This window comes from Lemur catta, chromosome 6 (assembly GCF_020740605.2).
Source record: "Lemur catta isolate mLemCat1 chromosome 6, mLemCat1.pri, whole genome shotgun sequence".
NCBI lineage: Eukaryota > Metazoa > Chordata > Mammalia > Primates > Lemuridae > Lemur > Lemur catta.
In genome coordinates this window covers 81,195,444-81,214,036 of record NC_059133.1, presented here as the reverse complement: position 1 = coordinate 81,214,036, position 18,593 = coordinate 81,195,444, and the positions used below count along the sequence as shown (strand labels likewise).

At 35.9% G+C, this 18,593-nt stretch overlaps 1 protein-coding gene across 1 annotated transcript in view; it reads left to right on the top strand.

Moving 5' to 3' along the window:
- Nucleotides 1-18,593, top strand: part of PDE3A (phosphodiesterase 3A) — a 286,388-nt gene that overhangs the window by 243,051 nt on the left and 24,744 nt on the right. Inside the window, exons 6-9 of the mRNA XM_045554234.1 lie at nt 8,830-9,049; nt 12,341-12,426; nt 13,672-13,826; nt 15,364-15,501. Of these exons, the coding sequence (XP_045410190.1) occupies nt 8,830-9,049; nt 12,341-12,426; nt 13,672-13,826; nt 15,364-15,501 (599 nt within the window). The remainder of the gene's footprint in view (nt 1-8,829; nt 9,050-12,340; nt 12,427-13,671; nt 13,827-15,363; nt 15,502-18,593) is intronic.

Genomic DNA, 18,593 nt, shown 5'->3' with positions numbered 1-18,593 from the left:
TACTCTTAGATGATGATCAGTGAAACCAATTTGATGGCAAGTACATGTGGTGCTTACAAAAATTATTTTCCAAGAGTAGGGTATTATATGAGTTCAAAGAAATGCTTCATTTACTATATATGAGCTATGATAAAAAATTTGCATACTAAAATTAAGAATAATAAAGTTTTAGGTCAGAAAGTGAAATGATTTGTGGGAAGATTATCTCATTTGATCAGGGTCTATGCTGTCTCAAAATCGTGATACAGTTTTTGTCAGATTCTGTCTCTGAATTGCCCTTCTCCTAGAAGCTCAATTTGTTAGAACCGGTTTCCCTCGGCCTCAGGAACAGAGAGGCAGAGTCACAGAGGCTGCAAAAGGCAAAGGAGTTTACTGGCTAGCTCAAGCTAGGGTCCAAGTCCCAGAGCACCAATGCAGTGGCCTCCTCACGAACCAGGACCCCGCCCTGGGGTAAAAATTAAGCTTTTATACCTTTCAGTAGGTTACATATGCTGGACACACCATCCCCCTCCCTCCCTTAGTTCATTTGCTCCTTCAAGAGTGGCTGATCATGTTGGCTCCTGATTGGTTGGCTCTAAGGTCATGTTGGCTTCTGATTGGTTGGTTCCAAGTCTGGGGACCTTTTGGTTGTTATCAGCATCATTTCAGGGAAGGAGAGGACCCCCGTCTGGGAAACCGAAACTTAGGCCTATTCCAGGAGCTCCAACCTGTCATGGAGTCACTCCTGCTCTTTTTCCTGTTTTACAAATTGAGAACCTGGGGTGTTTACTTTGACCTCTCCTGCTTGGAAGGTTCTAACTCCAAGTTTTCACTTCTCAGTAGTATAGAAAACTTTAATGAAATTGTCAATAACTGACTGCTTAGTTTCTGAATCTTGTGAGTCTTTAGCAACCTAAGAATTCACCAAATGGCTCAAGGGGAAAACTGCCCGTTTCTCTCTGAGATATTAGACATTCAAGTTCTGGCTGCCATGGCAGTGCCGAACTCCAATTTTTATGTCATCAGCCCCATGATATTGCTAAAAGCCCTGCTGGCTTTGCCTCCCTAATGGCCACACCCTGCTGCCTGGATCCTTGCCTCTTGCTCCATGCCAGTAGTCCGTAAATAATGCTGAAGGGAAGAACCATTTACAGGATTTTGGCTCACCTTTATGAGGTTCCCTTCTCTCTGGGCACCTAGTTCCTCAGAATGGGGTGCTTTTCCTTGATAGCTCTTTTATATGATTTTATGGGAATTACATTACTGAAAGAAACCATTAAAGGTACTCTCATTTTCCAACAACTAATCTGGTCCTGTCTGCTCTTTAGAAATGTTCTTTAAGTTTTATAACTTAGAAGTCATTAATGACCTAAGAAATAAAACTGAGCTTTCACCAGGGCCAGGCAATGTAGAATGATGTAGGCAAATACTGCCTACAGCTAACCATGTAAAGGCTAAAAAGCAAAATCGACCCAGGTAAGTAACTTGCTGGGGAGCAGAGTTCATATTCAGAATGTGCAGTCACAGTAAATCACACCTTAAATGTTGAAATATTCTGAGGGTGTACTATACTCAGATATCTTTGGGTGACTATGCTAATAACCAATTAGTTTTTTTTTTTTTTTTTTTTTTTTTTTTTTCAAAAAAAGCCTTCTACTTTTATGACTTAGAAGTCATTCATGACTTGAGAAACAAAATTGAGCTTTCACCAGGGCCAGGCAATATAGGAAAATGTAGGCAGCTAAGCATGTAAAGGCCAAAAAGCAAAATCGACCAGGTAAGTAACTTACTGGGAGCAGAGATCACCCTGAGGGTAAATACAGATTAGCTAATTGATAAGAGGAATCATTTGGGACTCCGGCAAGGTGGAGGAACTGAATTTGAGAATTCCACATTAAACCTGGGACTCTTAAAGGGGCACTAAAGTAGTCCTAAGTCTACATGTAGGACCCTTGACTCCATACAAAAATATGTGCAGATAATTTTTGAATGAAAGCATCACCAGGTAAGAGCTATGAGATTTTTTAACAGATCAAGTTCAAACATGGAGTTACAACCATGATCAGTAAACACACACAGAAACACTTTGAGTTTGAGTTAACAGAAACAACAACAAAATTCCTAGATCTCTAAAAGGGTTGAGATATTTAAATGCTAAAATATTTAAATATGTCATTTAATTTAAAAATTTACATATTTAAAGAAAAACATGAGATTATAAAAAAATAATTACAGTGAGAAAATACATAAATACAGAGTAGCTAAATAAAACTTTTGGAAATATAATCAAGGAAAGAGATTAAATAGCATAATAGACAACTGAAGGGAGAATTAATAGACTGGATGAAGGAAGATCTGAGGAAATCACCCAGAATGCAATACTGATGAGACACTGGAAAATATAAAAGATTTTAAGAGGTATAAGAGAAGGAATTAGAAAGTCTGATATACATAATCATAATTTTAGTAGCAGATGAAGGACATAAAATACTTGAAGAGAAGCAAAGTATTAATAAATGGAAATAAATTCACTCATAAACACAAAATGATGAAACTATACAACACCAATGACAAAACAAACAAATAAAAATCCTAAATCTACCAGAAAAAAAGATAAATTACCTTTTCAGGAAAGGTAGTCAAGGTGAGAGCAAAATTGTCAAAACTACAGAGTCAGAACATAGTAGAAAATTTTCTTCAAAGTTCTGACAGAATATTATAATCAGCCTAAAATTGTGTGCCTCACAAATCTATCTCAGAAGAATAGGAATGCACAAAAGGCATTTTGAGAGAAGTCAAAACTTGACCGCCTACCAGATCTTCACTAAAGGAATTTGTGATGAACGTATTCTAGAAAGAAGAAAAATGTCAGAGAAAAGTCTGAAATCTAATAAAAATGTTAAATCAAATTGAAAACCACAAGTCAATCCAAACAAACGTTATACACATAAATAGTAGTGTTTCCGGATTCATGGGTAGTTTTTAAAAGATTTTTTAAAGACAGAATTAAAATACCAAACAATATGTAACTCAAGGGATGAAATACAAATTTAAGTGTTCTGTGTCTTTGTGTAGCTCAGAAAGGGGGTTCAAATAAGAAAACTGAGGCACAGAAATGTTAAGCACTCCAAGGCCACAAAATTAGTCCTGAATTCTTTCTTTTGTCCTAATGACTTCATAGTAGAAAAAGGTTGAAGACAAATTGACATAATTAAAAGTTAGGATTTTTTTGGTTTGGCCTTTGGCTGAGTACAAGATAATGGAAGGGTTTGGTTTTCTCTCTCTGAGTTTCTTCAGTTAGATAATAAAATAAACATTGTTAAATAATCAACATGATAAGTCAAGAAGCTGGAAATTATAGTTAGGGCAGACACTGGCAATAACAGGGCAAATGGTAAAACAGCCTTATATTCCTGTGTCCTGTTCCCCTATTTATATGACTACACTCAAGAAGAAAGGGCAAAATGTAAAAGGAAAAGCATGTCCACATAAGATACCACAAGTGCAGATAGTAGAAATTAGAGTCACAGGCAATGCAAGACCCACCCTCCATTCTTGCCATCAAGTGTGTAAGATATTTCTATCGTGATTACTTTGAAGGGGATTTAGCACTGTAGCACCTTTAAACTGTTGTCAGAGTTGAGCTAAATATTTATATTGTAAAATAACCTATATCCTATGCATGCTGAACCCAACTAAATCGATCCCTGAAAGTCCGCCAAAAGGGAGAAAAGCATCCATCAAGAATCAGGGAGCTTGGCTGGGCGCGGTGGCTCACGCCCGTAATCCTAGCACTCTGGGAGGCCGAGGCGAGTGGATCGCTCGAGGTCAGGAGTTCGAGACCAGCCTGAGCAAGAGTGAGACCCCATCTCTACTAAAAATAGAAAGAAATTAGCTTGCCAACTAAAATATATATAGAAAAAATTAGCCGGGCATGGTGGCGCATGCCTGTAGTCCCAGCTACTGGGGAGGCTGAGGCAGTAGGATCGCTTGAGCCCAGGAGTTTGAGGTTGCTGTGAGCTAGGCTGATGCCACGGCACTCACTCTAGCCCGGGCAACAAAGCAAGACTCAAAAAAAAAAAAAAAAAAAAAAAAAGAATCAGGGAGCTAAAGTGAGATTACAGCTCTGTGATCAAACATGCCCTTCTGTTGTGAAGCCCTTGCTCCCCTGGGCTGATGGCATGCTTGGGTGGATGGAGCTAGGTAGGGGTGCCCCGTTTCATGCAATTGACTATGATGCCACCTGGTTTTCAATACTACGTGGAAAGAGGCTGGGAGAAACTCCTTTATGTGGTAAAGAGTAGAAGCAAATGTTCTCAAATTAAGTGTGAAGAGAGTCTGAGGAGGAATGTAAGAACAGCAGACAAATATAAAGAAATGAATAGACAAACCAAATGATAAATAATTTGTTTCCAGAGGGGACTAGTGAAATATGTCCTTTGCATAAATCAAGTAAACAGTGTGTCCTCTAGCTCAATCAATCAGCATTAATTTTAAATAGCTGAAGCACGACCAATTATTATGAATTACTAATATAAAATCAATAAATGAAATCACATAGGAGTCTTTTGATTAAAGCATAAAACAGAAGATTTAAATGTAAATGCACATTTTTAATCTTGCTTTTCTAGTATGAGTCACTGACCATGTGGAGCTACTGTGATGTCATCCTGCTTTAAAAATTCCTCTAATTCACAGTTATTGCATTTGCAGTATTTCTTTCTCAGATTCTTGTGAGTTTGGGCTGCCTATTACAGTGATAACAGATATCTCTACACTTGTAAACTAGACTGAGTTCTTTCTATAGAAAATTTGAATGGACAGAGAACTTTAATTATGGTATTGTGACCCTTTTTTTTTTTTTGCATTTTCTTTACTTTAAATACATTTTCTGTTTTGGAAAAATATTAGGGCTGACCATTTTCATGTGGGCATGGAAAAGAGGCATGTATTTATCAGACAAGCTGGTTCCCCTTTTGTTCGGTTAAAATTAAACTGAGAGAGTTTTATAGCACAAAACAGATGGATTCACTTAAATAATTTCCCTCCAATATTGTTTATCTTCTCCCTTTGATTGCCCAAAATTCCTTGCGTCTTCACACATTTTCTCATGCTCTCAGGAACAAAGAATAAGGCTCAATTACTCAAAGGAGTTGGTATTTTAGACTTTTATTTTTAAAGTTATATTTTTAATTTTTTTTAAGTATTTTAATTTTAAGCATTTCATATTAGGGCAGTTTGAATAATTCAAAGATTTATAATTCATGAGCTATGTCTTTTTGCTGGAGTCTCTTAAAATCATTCAAATATAAAAGGAAGATAAGTGTATTTGAGAGAATGCATATTTACCTAAATTCCTTCATTTGCATGTGTGTGTGTGAGTGTGCAACATAAAATGAGACTTTCAGAGGTTGTAACAGTCATCCCTCCAACTTTAGACATGATTACACTTAAAGTGTCTTAGAATATCTGTTTTAAAAGACTTGTGAAGAAGGTTATCCCTACCATTTTCTTGGAGAATCCTCTTCCAGAGTCTGAAATAATTTATTTGTCGTCTATCCTTTCTAGAAAGAAAATTTGATTATTAATATTATCTGCATTTATCTCTCCATGTATTTGAAGACTAATATACATAAATACGTATCTACTTCCTATAATACTCCTAATTCTGTTTTTTAAACTTTAAGCAAACTACAATAATGCACACTGGGAAAAATAGTAGTTTGGCTCTGGAAAAAAAGAATTTATACGTTTATAACTTTATCTTCTCACCTACAGAATAAATATATCCCTGCTTCTCATAGTTGTTGCCAAGACTTTTGTTTGTTAGAAGTGTTCAAAATATGTAGACTAGTAGTGCTATAAAAGCAAAGTTTTTCTCCTGTGTTACAAGTTTATTTCAAATTTCATCCCAGGCAGTAAGTTTGGAGTCTGAAAGTCTGCTTATTTGTTTAAATTCGGTTAATCCATAACTCTAAGAATTCTAATAGCTATGTAGATTTTAAAATTTATATTTGAGAGTGAATTGCATGTCTCTGAGACTATCAGTTGGCAGCTATTAAAAATTAACAATGAAAAAAAAAATCACTCTTCTCATAAATTGCCTTCAGAAAACCCATTGAGTCAGGACAGAAATGGATAATGTTCCCATGGGCTGTGAACTGCAGTTCTCTTTAAAAAAAAAAGTGGTAGAAAACTGTCCAAAATTCATAATTTCCTATCAGTATAGTTAAAGAATTGTCTAAAGCAATGCCTAGCAGGAATCTCTTTTTTTTTTAAGACATAGCAGTTAAAACCTAGCCCTGGACCTACCCAGCCCTCTCCAGCCTTACCCAGCAACCTCTCTGACCCATTCATTGACCCCATTCTCTGCCCCCTTTTTCCTCCTGCCTCCTACTGATCCTCTGACATCCCCAGGTATGTCCCTCTTGCTGGAACATGCTTTCCCCAGATACTTGTCTAAATGTCTTCCTTATTTCATCAGGGCTCGGTTCAAAATTTACCTCCTCCCCCCCCACCCCCCCCAGAGACCTTCCCAGACCATCTTATCTAAAGAGCATTTCTGTCCTTCTCTATCCTCTACGCTGCATTATTCTTCTTCACATCGCTTGCAATTACTTGACTTTCTCAACTTTTCTTTCTTCTGTTTTATTGATTTTTAATTTTTAGTTCCTGTCTCCCCTAAAAGAGTGGGAGCTCCATGAGAGCAGGGATTTTATTTGACTCACCGTGCCAACCCTGGAAAAAGACACACAATAAATATTTGTTAGGTGAATAAATCACTGAGATTCTTAGTGCAAATACCTTGGTCACCTTTATGCCACATCATGCCAGAATTCAGTTCCTTAATGGTTACACTGCCTATCTATCTAAGATTATCTGGAGTCTCTGCCTTAATCCAAAAAATTGTCTAAACTAGAGCAGCCCTTTCCAACCTTGTTTACATCAGAGCATCTATATATGTGTAATAGTATTTGTGTATACCATAATATTATATAGCATTGGAGAAATGAGAAAGGAGTTAGAGCTTGGTGAAACAGATTTTCTTTATTTTATAAAATTATAATGAGAAAATCTAATTATAAAATATTGGAGATAAAATTAAACATTGACTTTAGAGCTTCCAAATAATATATTTCTTTTCTTTTTTTTTAAATTTGCAACCATTTAATATCATACTTCACAGCACACATGTAACCCACTTGCTGCACACAATGATACATTGGCTGGGGAAGTGAGTTAAAAATTTAGTGAACTTAATTTACTTTTGGCTCAGGAGACTGCAATGTGAGAGTTTGTCAGTATCTTTGGTAAAGTAGCTAAATCTTTTAAATAGAAATGGAAATAAAAATAAAAACCATAAGGCATGACGTAAAGAGCGATACAGATGCTGCCTAATAGATCATGGATCATGGGTTTTTCTTCCCCCTTGAGCAGTCTCTGATAGAAGTTCTGGCTGATGGAGCACATTTTACTAAGAATAGCTGGGCTCACTCTCTTTTCTCCCACTTGCTAGTAGTGTGACACTGGGAAGATTTTTTTAAACTCTCTGGGTCTAAGTGGTTTCATTTGCTAAGTATAAAAGCAGGGACAAGCTGTCAATCAAGAGTCAACAATGGAAACGTTGAGAAAGGGCGAGGAAGGCTTGCTGTTCTCCATGCTTAAGCAAAGGAAGCATAAGATTTCCCATCTTTTAAAACAAAACAAAACAAAACAAATACCAATGCCAACAAGAAATTTAAAAAGAAAATTATAAAAACCCTTCAACAAGCTTAATGTTCTTTTCAGTGGGCCAGAAAACCTTTGGGTGTGACAAATCAAACTTTTGAGGGAACTAGTCCCTGGAAGCAAACTTTGCTGTCAGCCAGATGCTAGTTAACCACACACAACATTTGATGATGTGAAAGTCCGTGGCTGTAAATTTCCTTTCAGTGGTGAGAAATAGAGAATGAATTTTAATGATTGCATTTCATTTACCCTACAGTAGGTCGTTCAGCCATAAAATCATGAAAACCAGTAATCAGGTAGCTGTTCAAAAGTTATTTCTCTCTTTTTGTTTCAATTTTAAGTGCAGGCTGCCTTCTCTATGTTTGGGAGAGAGTAACTTCAAAAGATATCGTCCTTGTCTTCCAACAGCCGCGCTTTGAAATCTAAGCCAGAATCCTGTAAAATTCTCACAATCTAGAGTAAACACAGACAGTTTGGCACAAATACCAGCACTTGAAATGTAACCTTTAGGCCTATTGTTTGATCTGAAATAGATCATATTTCATTTTAAAATGTTTTCTTCAAAAATTATTTTGATTAAAGTACTGTTTCACACAAAAAGGTCCCATTTCACTGAATATGTGAATGGTTAAGAAGGTTAATTGCATCTAAAAAATGTATCTTCCTTATGTACATATTTTAACCATTTGATGCCTGCCAAACTCTGATCCAGATACCAGTTAATGCTTAAAACAATAGCAGATCTTGTTCCTGCTAAAAACTTCACAACCTAAGAGAAGGCAAACACATGAGAAAATTTTAACTATTATTTTTGTGTCAGAATGACAAGAAGAAACAAAAATGGGAAGAGAAAATAATATCCCTCTGTCCTGAAGTTACTCCAGGACACCAAGGCTTTAGCTGGATGCACCAACATTGCCACCGATTTTTTCGTGATGATTCATCACTCCCATTTCATGCTGTGGAGACACCCCAACCACACACCCTGTCTCCAGATGGTGGCATGCACAAGAGGCCAGCCCACTGGCCTGAGCGTGTACATGGTTGTTGGTGAAGCTCAGGAGTTGCAATTTTGCGTTTCAAAGACATTTGTTTATTGACTTAACTCTTCTTCTTTCTCAGGTGCCCTAGCTAAAATTTCACCTCTTTCATCACCCTGCTCCTCACCTCTCCAAGCAACTCCTGCCAGCAGCCCGGTCAGCAAAATTTCTTCAGTGCATTTTCCAGAATCTTCTAACACAACTGCGAAACAAGGCCTAGGTTCTCACAGGACCTTAAGTTACACTCAGAGCGCCCCTGACTTATCCCCTCAGATCCTAACTCCACCTGTTATATGTAGCAGGTAAGGATTTTATGTTGTAAACTGGAATTTAATGATAAACAAATAATAGTTTTCCCCACAGAAGCATCTACCACCAGTCCACACAGCTTAGACTAGGTTTGCCAAAGTTGTTGACAAAAAAGTATAGGATAATGTGATTTGTGTTGAATAGGCTATAATAGAAACTTAATTTTTTAGTGGTTTTTGTATTAATAGAAAGTTCAGAGTCCATACAGCCCATATACCTAATCTTTGGAGATGATAAAAAACGATTAGTTATATATGTTGTCTGCTTACTGATGGAGAATGCAGAAAATAGATAATTAAAAATTTATATTAAGTAATCTAAATTCAACATTTTGTTGGAATGTATTTTTACTTGTTCTCCAGGTAGTATTTTATACTGGTTTTAAAGATATTTAATCTTAAATTTGCATTTCTCATTTTAATACTTCGAAAATGTGCAAATAATACATGGGCCACGATGGCTGGACTCAAATAGTTCTCTGAATGCAATTAAGCAGTTGCATATGCTTTTCTATCATGTTGAAACAGAATTATAAAGTGTTATCTATCACAGAGGGTAAGAAAAAAGGGCTTGGCATGGCTGGAGTAATTATTTTGCCAACATTGTCACTAAGAAAGAATTGCCTCTTTTTACTGATTAATGTGTTTTTACTGTTCTTCAGTAATAGTTTGTCTTGAATGATTGCTCTTAAAGCATTACAGTATTTTTTAAGTAGAAAAGAGTTGAGTGCTTTTAAGTACCTTGGAATAAAATAGTATTTCTTTTTTAAGGTGAATGAGGTTAACTATTTGAATAAATTAGTAAAATGTTGGTTTTCTGGTATCAAATATTGGTTCCTAGACCTATATTTTATCAATATGTTCGGTTTTAGGAACTGACAACTGCTATTAAACCTCCTAATTTTCACTTTCATATACCTTACACATAAGCTCTGTAAGCTGAATGAATTTTATTTATTTTGTAATCTTTATTTTTACTTCTTTTCTCTTTATAAATATTAAGTGAAAAATTATTCTTGTTTGGCCAGGGCCAGAGTAAAAAGTTATTCTGCCATCCAAAAGTTATTCTGCTGCCCTTTCCGTGACAGCTATTTAAATAAAATAATTTCTATAGGATATTAACCACATCTTTTTTCCCCACAAAAAAGTATATTCTGTAGTACCATGCCTAGGAGATATAAAGTATTTCCCTCTAGAGATTCACAATACACATCACGTTATTAAAAACTCTGATAAGTTCTGCTAAAAGACCACCCCTTGATTTTTTTGTTTCATCTGGTGTTTTTAGATTTTATTTGACCACAGAACCAGTTTCTTTTGGTTAACACCCAATAATTGCCCATGGATCTAGTGTTTGGCAGAACACACTTAAGAACCATTGTTTTGTTGTGTGTACCCCGAGCCAGGGTTAAGCCCAGGGGAGTAATCTGCGTGAAGGACATCTGCTTTCAGCCCTTTTAGGGAGACTCTCCCACTGTGCATGCCAGACGTGTGGGAAATAAGTTGCCTAAAGAAAGGAATAGGGATGTTCAGAAAAGATGTACCACTCACATAGCTTTTCTTTTAATAGTCTATTTTCTGTATTCTCAGCAGGAAGAATGTAATGGGGATTTTTACAAAAGAGGTTTCAGAGAAAAACAAGGGGATTTCACTGTCTACTTGTTCAGTACTGTTTATAAATCCAGTAGTGTGTGTTTTATTTGTTTGGGCTTTATAAACCTATAATTCAAACCAGGTTTTATTATTGCCTTCAAGACAGCCACCCATGTAGGCACAGAGAGCTCCAGAAACACACGACTAATTATTGTGGTTTCCCCTGCTGAACTCGAAGGGCTTGGCGTTGAGTCCTAGTCTCTTGGCTGCTGTAATGTCTATGCAACAAGCTATTTTTTTGGCATAGGAGCTGGTATATTTGAACTACTCATTTAAATAGTCCTTTTAGGTATTATCTTGCAATGAAAAACTTAAAACTAAGCAACTTTACTTCTACTGAGTTTCATCCGAGAATGTAAGTCCATTAATTGCATCTACTTTTCTTTTTCCTTTAGTACCGTCATTTTCTCTGGATCCCTTAAGTTAAAATGATAGGTTTCACAATTAGGAATATTTTGTGTATAATGATTTTCTACTTACATTCAAGGGTTGAAAATAAATTTATTTAGTATAAAAATACTCTCTAGCCAGAAAATGCTTTTCTCTACTGCATATACAAGCATAATTCAGAAAAAAAAAAATGATGAGACTTTTAAGAAGATATTAAAGAATAAATTATCACTCAATTTTTTTTTCATTTTAGAGTGAGCAATCTGTGGTTAAATAACAAACAAAAAAATCCTCTAAGTCCTTTTGTAATGTTAGTCAAAAGGAAAGAACCTAGCAGCAAAGTGCAGAATTAGAATCTAATCATGAAATCTCTAAACAAGATACAGAGGGAGGAGCCAGTGTGGAACTTTGCCAAACCTTTTGTGGAGTTGCTTTTTTCTTCTTTTTTTTTTTTTTATTTCAGCATATCCCCCATGGGGTTGCTTTTTAATTCATAAAACAGTCAAACTGTTGAGAAAAAAGTATCCCTCATCCTCCAACACCCTCTGTTAGGTTGTTCACCTCTAGTACCTTGGTTTTTCCTGGTTCCCACAGTACCTCCCTTGGCCTGTTTTTCTCAACCAGCGTCCCACGTAGTCCATCGTACATTCACTCTTTGTCAAAATGTGCCTCTTCTCGCTTCATTTCTTAGGGACTTAACAGGTGACTGATCAATCTGAAAAAAAGAATTCATTTTTATTATGTGGCAAAAAATAAAATTAGCATACTATCATTCTATTTTTTTACCTGTGCTGCCTTTTCTTAAAGGTCTGTTTGAACACAAAATGTCTTAAGCCAAAGAAATAAATCTAATAATGAGGCTTTTAAGTAGGCACAAAGGGATTCTACTGAGGAAGAGATTCCTGACCAAACACATGTTGACACCTCCAAAGTCACTGCTGTAGATAGGTAGCAGCCTGTCCCAGTGTTCTCTCAACAGCATGACAAAATTTTACCGCCATTTTCACCTCAAGTAAGGGGGAGCGTAGGGGGCAAGTGAAATTTCTAATCCTCTGTATTGCTCATGCTCTCACAATAAAGCACAGTACCCACATCTCAAACAAAATGAATTTTCCCACGAAACAAATAGAAGGTAGAAATATTTGATTATTGTGTCTGTCTTAATGTACATATAGATAGTATGTGCCTATGATTTTTTTTGAAAATGGAAGGATATACTTATAGCTGTTTGATATTTCTCAGCTGTGGCAGACCGTATTCCCAAGGGAATTCTGCTGACGGGCTCCTGGAGAGAAGTGGGGCAGTTGCTCGGACGCCAAGCAGAACAGGTAATTCATTGTTTTCGATTTTGTTCCTCAAAATGAGAATCTTTTTTTTTTTTTTTCTTTCCTGATCAAATAGGTAACCTGCATTTCTGATTATTTTAAATTACAAATTTGAAAAGACAAGGAAGAAAATCAAAATCATCTGTCATCCTACTATGTAGAATTTTGATCATGCACGAAGTTTTGGTGCAAAACTATCCAAAATGTTTCTATGCCTCATCATACAGATGTATGTTTTTACAACATGGGAGACCATTTTATAGAATAGATAGAACTATACAGAAATGTTATTTTATCTTGCTACTTCCACCATTACACACAGAATTAAGCAACTGCTTGTGTATTAGAATTAGATATAGTATGAAAATGTAGTTGACAAGTTTCAATCCCAAAATCTGTAATAAAAATGAAGAAGCCACACTCAAAGGCCATAGCTCTCCATGAGCCCACAAAGGTGAAACATTCCCCTGATTGTACCAGCCCTAGTTGAGTTAGGGAAGATGAGGGACACAGAGAAGGGAATATTCTGTGCCCCACAGGATGGTTGAGAGGATTAAATGTGTTAATACAAATAAAGTTCTTTAAGTGGTCCCCAACACCTAGCCAACACTCCGTAAACTTCATTCAGGTAGCTTTTTCAGCTATGAGAAGCTTCTCATGGTCTTTGCCTCAAGAGCATGTTCTTCAGATATTTGGTATTTTCTGACTGGACTTTTGATTAGCACAGTTTATTGCAGACTGAAAATTGGGAACAGTGAAGGGGGATAGATAAGGACGAAGTGACAGACTCCCAAGGAACAGAGTGGATACATAGGCTCTCCCTTGCTTTTAAACACATGCCCTCCCTCTGTGTTCTACAGCCCGCTTTATTCCTGGGCGTGTCAACTCAATTTCTCCCACTGCATGTACCCATTCTAGAGTTAGTGCTTGAGTCAGCTACTCAGTGGTGTAATGTATTGGGAGAGGAACAGAGAAAAAAGAAATACAAAGTTATAAAATCTAAAAATTATTATTGAGGAATTATTGAACATCATACAAATTATAGATCATAATTCCCATCTATTTTATTGGGTTAGAAAATATGAGCTTTTCTCTACTGTATGATGTCATATTCTTGGTGTGTCAGCTCATGAAAGCAGTATTTCCCTAAATGCTATATTTACCATATGTATTTTAGGAAAATGTGCTTCAGTGAGCCCCTTTTCCCCATGACAAATCTCATAATAAGCTGTTCTCTTTCAATTGCAGATGACACTGCTCAAGTTACCTCTGATTATGAAACCAATAACAACAGCGACAGCAGTGATATTGTACAGAACGAGGATGAGGCTGAGTGTGCAAGGGAGCCACTGAGGAAAGCGTCAGCGTGCGGCACTTACGCTCCCGAGACCATGATGTTCCTGGTAGGCCCATGTCACTTCACTTATTCATTTACTTGAGAAATCTGCTTTTACTATAGAGATTGGCTTAGAAATAGATCCCTGAATCATTAGTTTTACAGATCTGTCTCATTTAGATCACGCATGTGGTGGAGCCCTACCCATATATACCAATATAGTTCTCTATCCAAGCCTTTATGGTTTTTTAATGGTTCTGTTATTTGGTGATTAAAAGCATAAGTATTTTTTCTTTACAAATCATTACAGTTATTTATTAACCTGATTAAAAAGTGTAAATATGCATAGAAAATGAATTAGTTCTTTTGATAATAAAATAATATTTTATAAAGGAAAGAATAGAAAGATGAAAGAAAGGAAGGAGCGGAAGAAGGGAGTGTGGGAGGGAGAGGGAGGAGGAAGATAGTTGTCTTAGGGCATTTGCTGGTTTTCCTCTAGTACCTCTTTGACTTAGAAAGTGAGCCAATATTTATTTTCCTTGTTATATTAAACCAGGTTTATAGTGACACTTGCTACCTATTAAAATATCCTTTAAAATTTTTTTTTTATAGATTTAGTGGATTCAAGTGCAATAGTGTTGTATGGATGTAGTACATAGAACCCCTTTCTCTCACTATTAAAATATCCTTAAATGACTTATTTTGTGTGTTTAATGAGATCTGTTTAAGGAGGATAGAAGCGTACATTTGAGTCAGGTTAATTTGAGGGAGGTGGCAAATGGTAGAAAATGTTGACTGTCATGAGTTTATCACTTTCTGTTTTATCATTTTTTTACTGTATTTATCACTTGTACTTTTAAATCAAATAGATTTTCAGGTAAAATAATTTATGTTTTCTTATCCTCATTATCTTTATTTTCTATTTCTTTTGGAAATTTACTCTTAAAAAATATCCTCATTTGGGACCAGTTATAAAAAGTCTTTACATTTGCATGGTGATTGTTTCTCAGAAAATAGTAGATCATGGGAATTAAATTAAAATCTCTGAAAAATGTGGCAGTTGTCATTCCATAAAATGAATGCTGCTTTTGAAGCATTAATATAAATTTGATCAATTACAGTAGGAGTGATTAAGTCCTCCTCTCCACTCATGGATCTCTTTTAAAAGTTTCATTTGAGCAAGGAACCCTCATCTCAGAAAAATTTACATTTTTAACTATGTGGACAGGTAAATTTACATATAATTCCAGAGTTTTCTGAAGTCCTTGAATCTTTCTTTAAGAACCCTGCAGTAGACCCAAAGCAGTTATGTTAATTTGTGGAGGAAATATCCATGGTTTTGCTGGAGTATATATGAACCCTGGATACACATGCATCTAAAAATGCAAAATTCATAGTCTGAAACAGAAAGCCTTGGATACTTTCCTCCTTACTGTGGGGTCAATGTCTCATTCATCTTGATTTCTTTTGAAGATCACTCTTTGACTCTGGAGTTTTAAGTCATTTATTTATGGTAACCACAGTTATTAATTTAAATTTACCAAAGCACAAATTGCTTTATAGAAAAACTATATGTCATTAAAATATTTTAATCTTCATTACAGGACAAACCGATTCTTGCTCCTGAACCTCTTGTCATGGATAATCTGGACTCAATTATGGAGCAGCTGAATACTTGGAATTTTCCAATTTTTGATTTAGTAGAAAGTATAGGAAAAACATGTGGCCGTATTCTTAGTCAGGTAAGAAATTCATTCATACATATGACTGTAAATATATGAAAAACAATTCCTCAATTGCTTAAAGCTTGTACATTCTTGACACCTGTGGGTAGGTGTTGTGTGGAGAAACGAAATTTTAGCACACAACGTTCTGTAGATTCCTTGGTGGTGGTTTAACAAAAGAAACTGGAATTTTGAGCTAGTAGAATACCATATTATACAATTAAAATATTATAGATGTCTTAAGACAAAGTAGGAGGAATCAGGGATACATAAGCAAGATGAATGAATGATCTAAAATTCATAGAATTAAGAAAACAAAAAGAGGTGACACAAGTCTGTTTGAAGAAAAGAAGAAAGAAGAAAACTGCCTATTTGTAAAAACTAATTTATTGTCTATAACTATTTCCAATGACTTTTTTAAAGTTTTTAATATGAAAGTGCTTGGCCTTACCAGAAACAAGATATTTTGCAGAAATATGCTTCCCCCCAGTGCTGTGAGAGACACATCGAATAGAGTTTTCTGTATTTGAAAATCGAAAACACATTTATTGTCACGAGAAATACAGTATGAGAACTATTGCTAGATAACAGCAGCCTGTTAGTATAGTTATCTCTAGGCTAGACCACCTTCAAGGCTTCCCAAAGAAATGTTTGTTTTGTCAAGGAAGAAAGAAAACATACAGAAATTAAGGCTTTGAATGTGTTTGTTTCAAAAAACAAAACAAAATGATGGATTTGCTGTATTACCAAACACCTGTCAAAATATACACTCTTAATTAAAAAGAATGATGCTATAATATTCATCAGTTTATTTTAAAATGTTTTAGGCGAGCTCTTACAGATCTGAATAAATATTACAGCAGAGATGTTAAAGACTACTAAACTTCTTAATTTATGACTTAGCTGAAAATTCAGAATCCAGCCCAGATTTATTGAGGCCACTAACACTTCTCTGCAAAACACTAGAAGAGAAATCACTGAAATACCTATTTGTACCCTGTGGAACTTCAGATGGCTGGGCCAGTATCTGAGTGTGGAACTTTGGGATGAACATCCTGGTCTGGGAAGCTTTGAAGGGAGAAGATAGTGGGCCTTGCCTTTGGTGTTCAATTCCACAAACACAGACGAGTAGGCCTAGTTAGGAGGTATGCTAACATTATTGATGGAATATAAGCACAAAATAAATACAAAGTCTGTTAACATGCAATTGTTGCGTCTGCTAGACTCCATCCATGAACATGTTAAGGAATATAATGGCAGACCTTGCACTTTTCTGGGAGTTAAGAGCCCATTCTTCTCCTCTTCCTTTCTCCCCACTGCTAAGCAAGGTCTCATTGCTGATCTTGAGGACAGCTTTAAGGGTAACTATTCTATCCAGTCCACCTTACCCTCATACCTTAGGGCTCCTCCTGGGAGGTTTTATATCCCACTTTCTGAAATCCTTGGGAGACTATGACTTTGAGGGAGTGAACTTTTCTGGAAATTCACCTGTAATGGTGCTACAGGATGTTTCAACGGGCTAAGAAGTATTTTCTCTCTTTTACTGGAGAGAGAGAGTGTTCCTGGTATGGAGAGAAAAATCTCATCTCGTTTCATATTTGATATATATTTCACAAACTCGCCAAAACTCTTTAATCTTCACAGTAACTTTGATACAGGCATTTTTCCCCCTATTTTACAGAAGAAGAAACTAAGTCTTAAAAGAGGATATAGTGTCCTTCTAAAATCATATAGTAAATATTAGACCCAGGCTTCAAATGTAGATTTATCCACAACAGAAGCCCAGCCTTCTTACATTCATTCAGCTGCTTCTCAGATCCCCATAAAGCACATTTGCTTATTATACCTTGAAGCTCTCCAAGTGGGGCATCTAACCAAGTGGAAAAGTGGTTATTACAGCAGTTGGTTTTATAGTGCAAGTGACAGTAGTGATATCATTGCAGGTAATCAGCTCCCCTTAATGTGAACTGGGGGTGGGAGAATGGAACTTGGTCAGCACTGACACAAAATGCATTCTGCGAGTCGTAGATACCAGCAGACATTGGAAAGATTACGGATAATTAGCAATTGGATCACCACAAAATTCATTAATGTGTTTTTCTGTTCTAGTCATCTTTCAAAAGTAATGTATTACAGCATAATCTTTAGTAGTCACTCTTTACTTTCCCAATTTACCAAACATTAAACTTTCAGAAAATGCAGCAAACACAGCTTCATATGCCTTGTTGAACAGGACTTTAGCATTTTTTCCCTTTGATTTGAGTTTATAAGTGCAAAAATCATGAAATTTTGGTTATGGAATAGGATTTTTTTTTTTTTTTCTTTTTGGCTTAGTAAGACTTCAGAACAGCTGAAGTGAATTAACATGGACATTCCAAGAAATCACCTTTTGGCTGAGACTAAACAGAAAAACTCTTACTTCAAAAGATTTTTAAAAGAGACATATGTACAGTGGAAATGACTTCTCAGTCTCAATACACAGCCTGCCTTTTGATGATTATCAGGTTTATTTTAACAAATCCAAAAGAACATCCTTCAGATTTTGAAATAGTGTTTATTCTTTGCAGTTACCAATATTTACCTAGTTAATAGTGTCTTTATTCATGAGTTTGGAATTACCATGTGTAAAATTACTGAGGGTTATTTTAACAGCTTCTTGAGGAAAATTCTTCTGTTTTAAAATCATACTCTGAAATATCCTGTTGTCTTAATTTTGCAATTCATCTTTGAAATGTTTTAAGAGAATCACAGGCAACTTTAGTTATTTGCGATCCTAACAATATTGGTTTTTAAATAATGGTGGTAGAATTTGAAGCTGAGTGTAAAATCTGAAGCTAAAATGCTCTCATATGTATCCTCTGTGTGATCTTGGACGAGTCACTCAGCCTCTCTGTGCTTTAGTTTCGTCTGCTTTCAAATATTTGTAATCAGCAGTACCTATCTCAGAAGATGCTGTGAGGATTAATTATAACATGTAAACTTTTTAATACATAAAATTAATTACACTATGTATACATGTAAACTACTTAGCATAGACGCCTTACTTATTTAATGCTATGTGTGTGTGTGTGTGTGTGTGTGTGTGTGTGTATGCGTAGCAGCTACTGCAG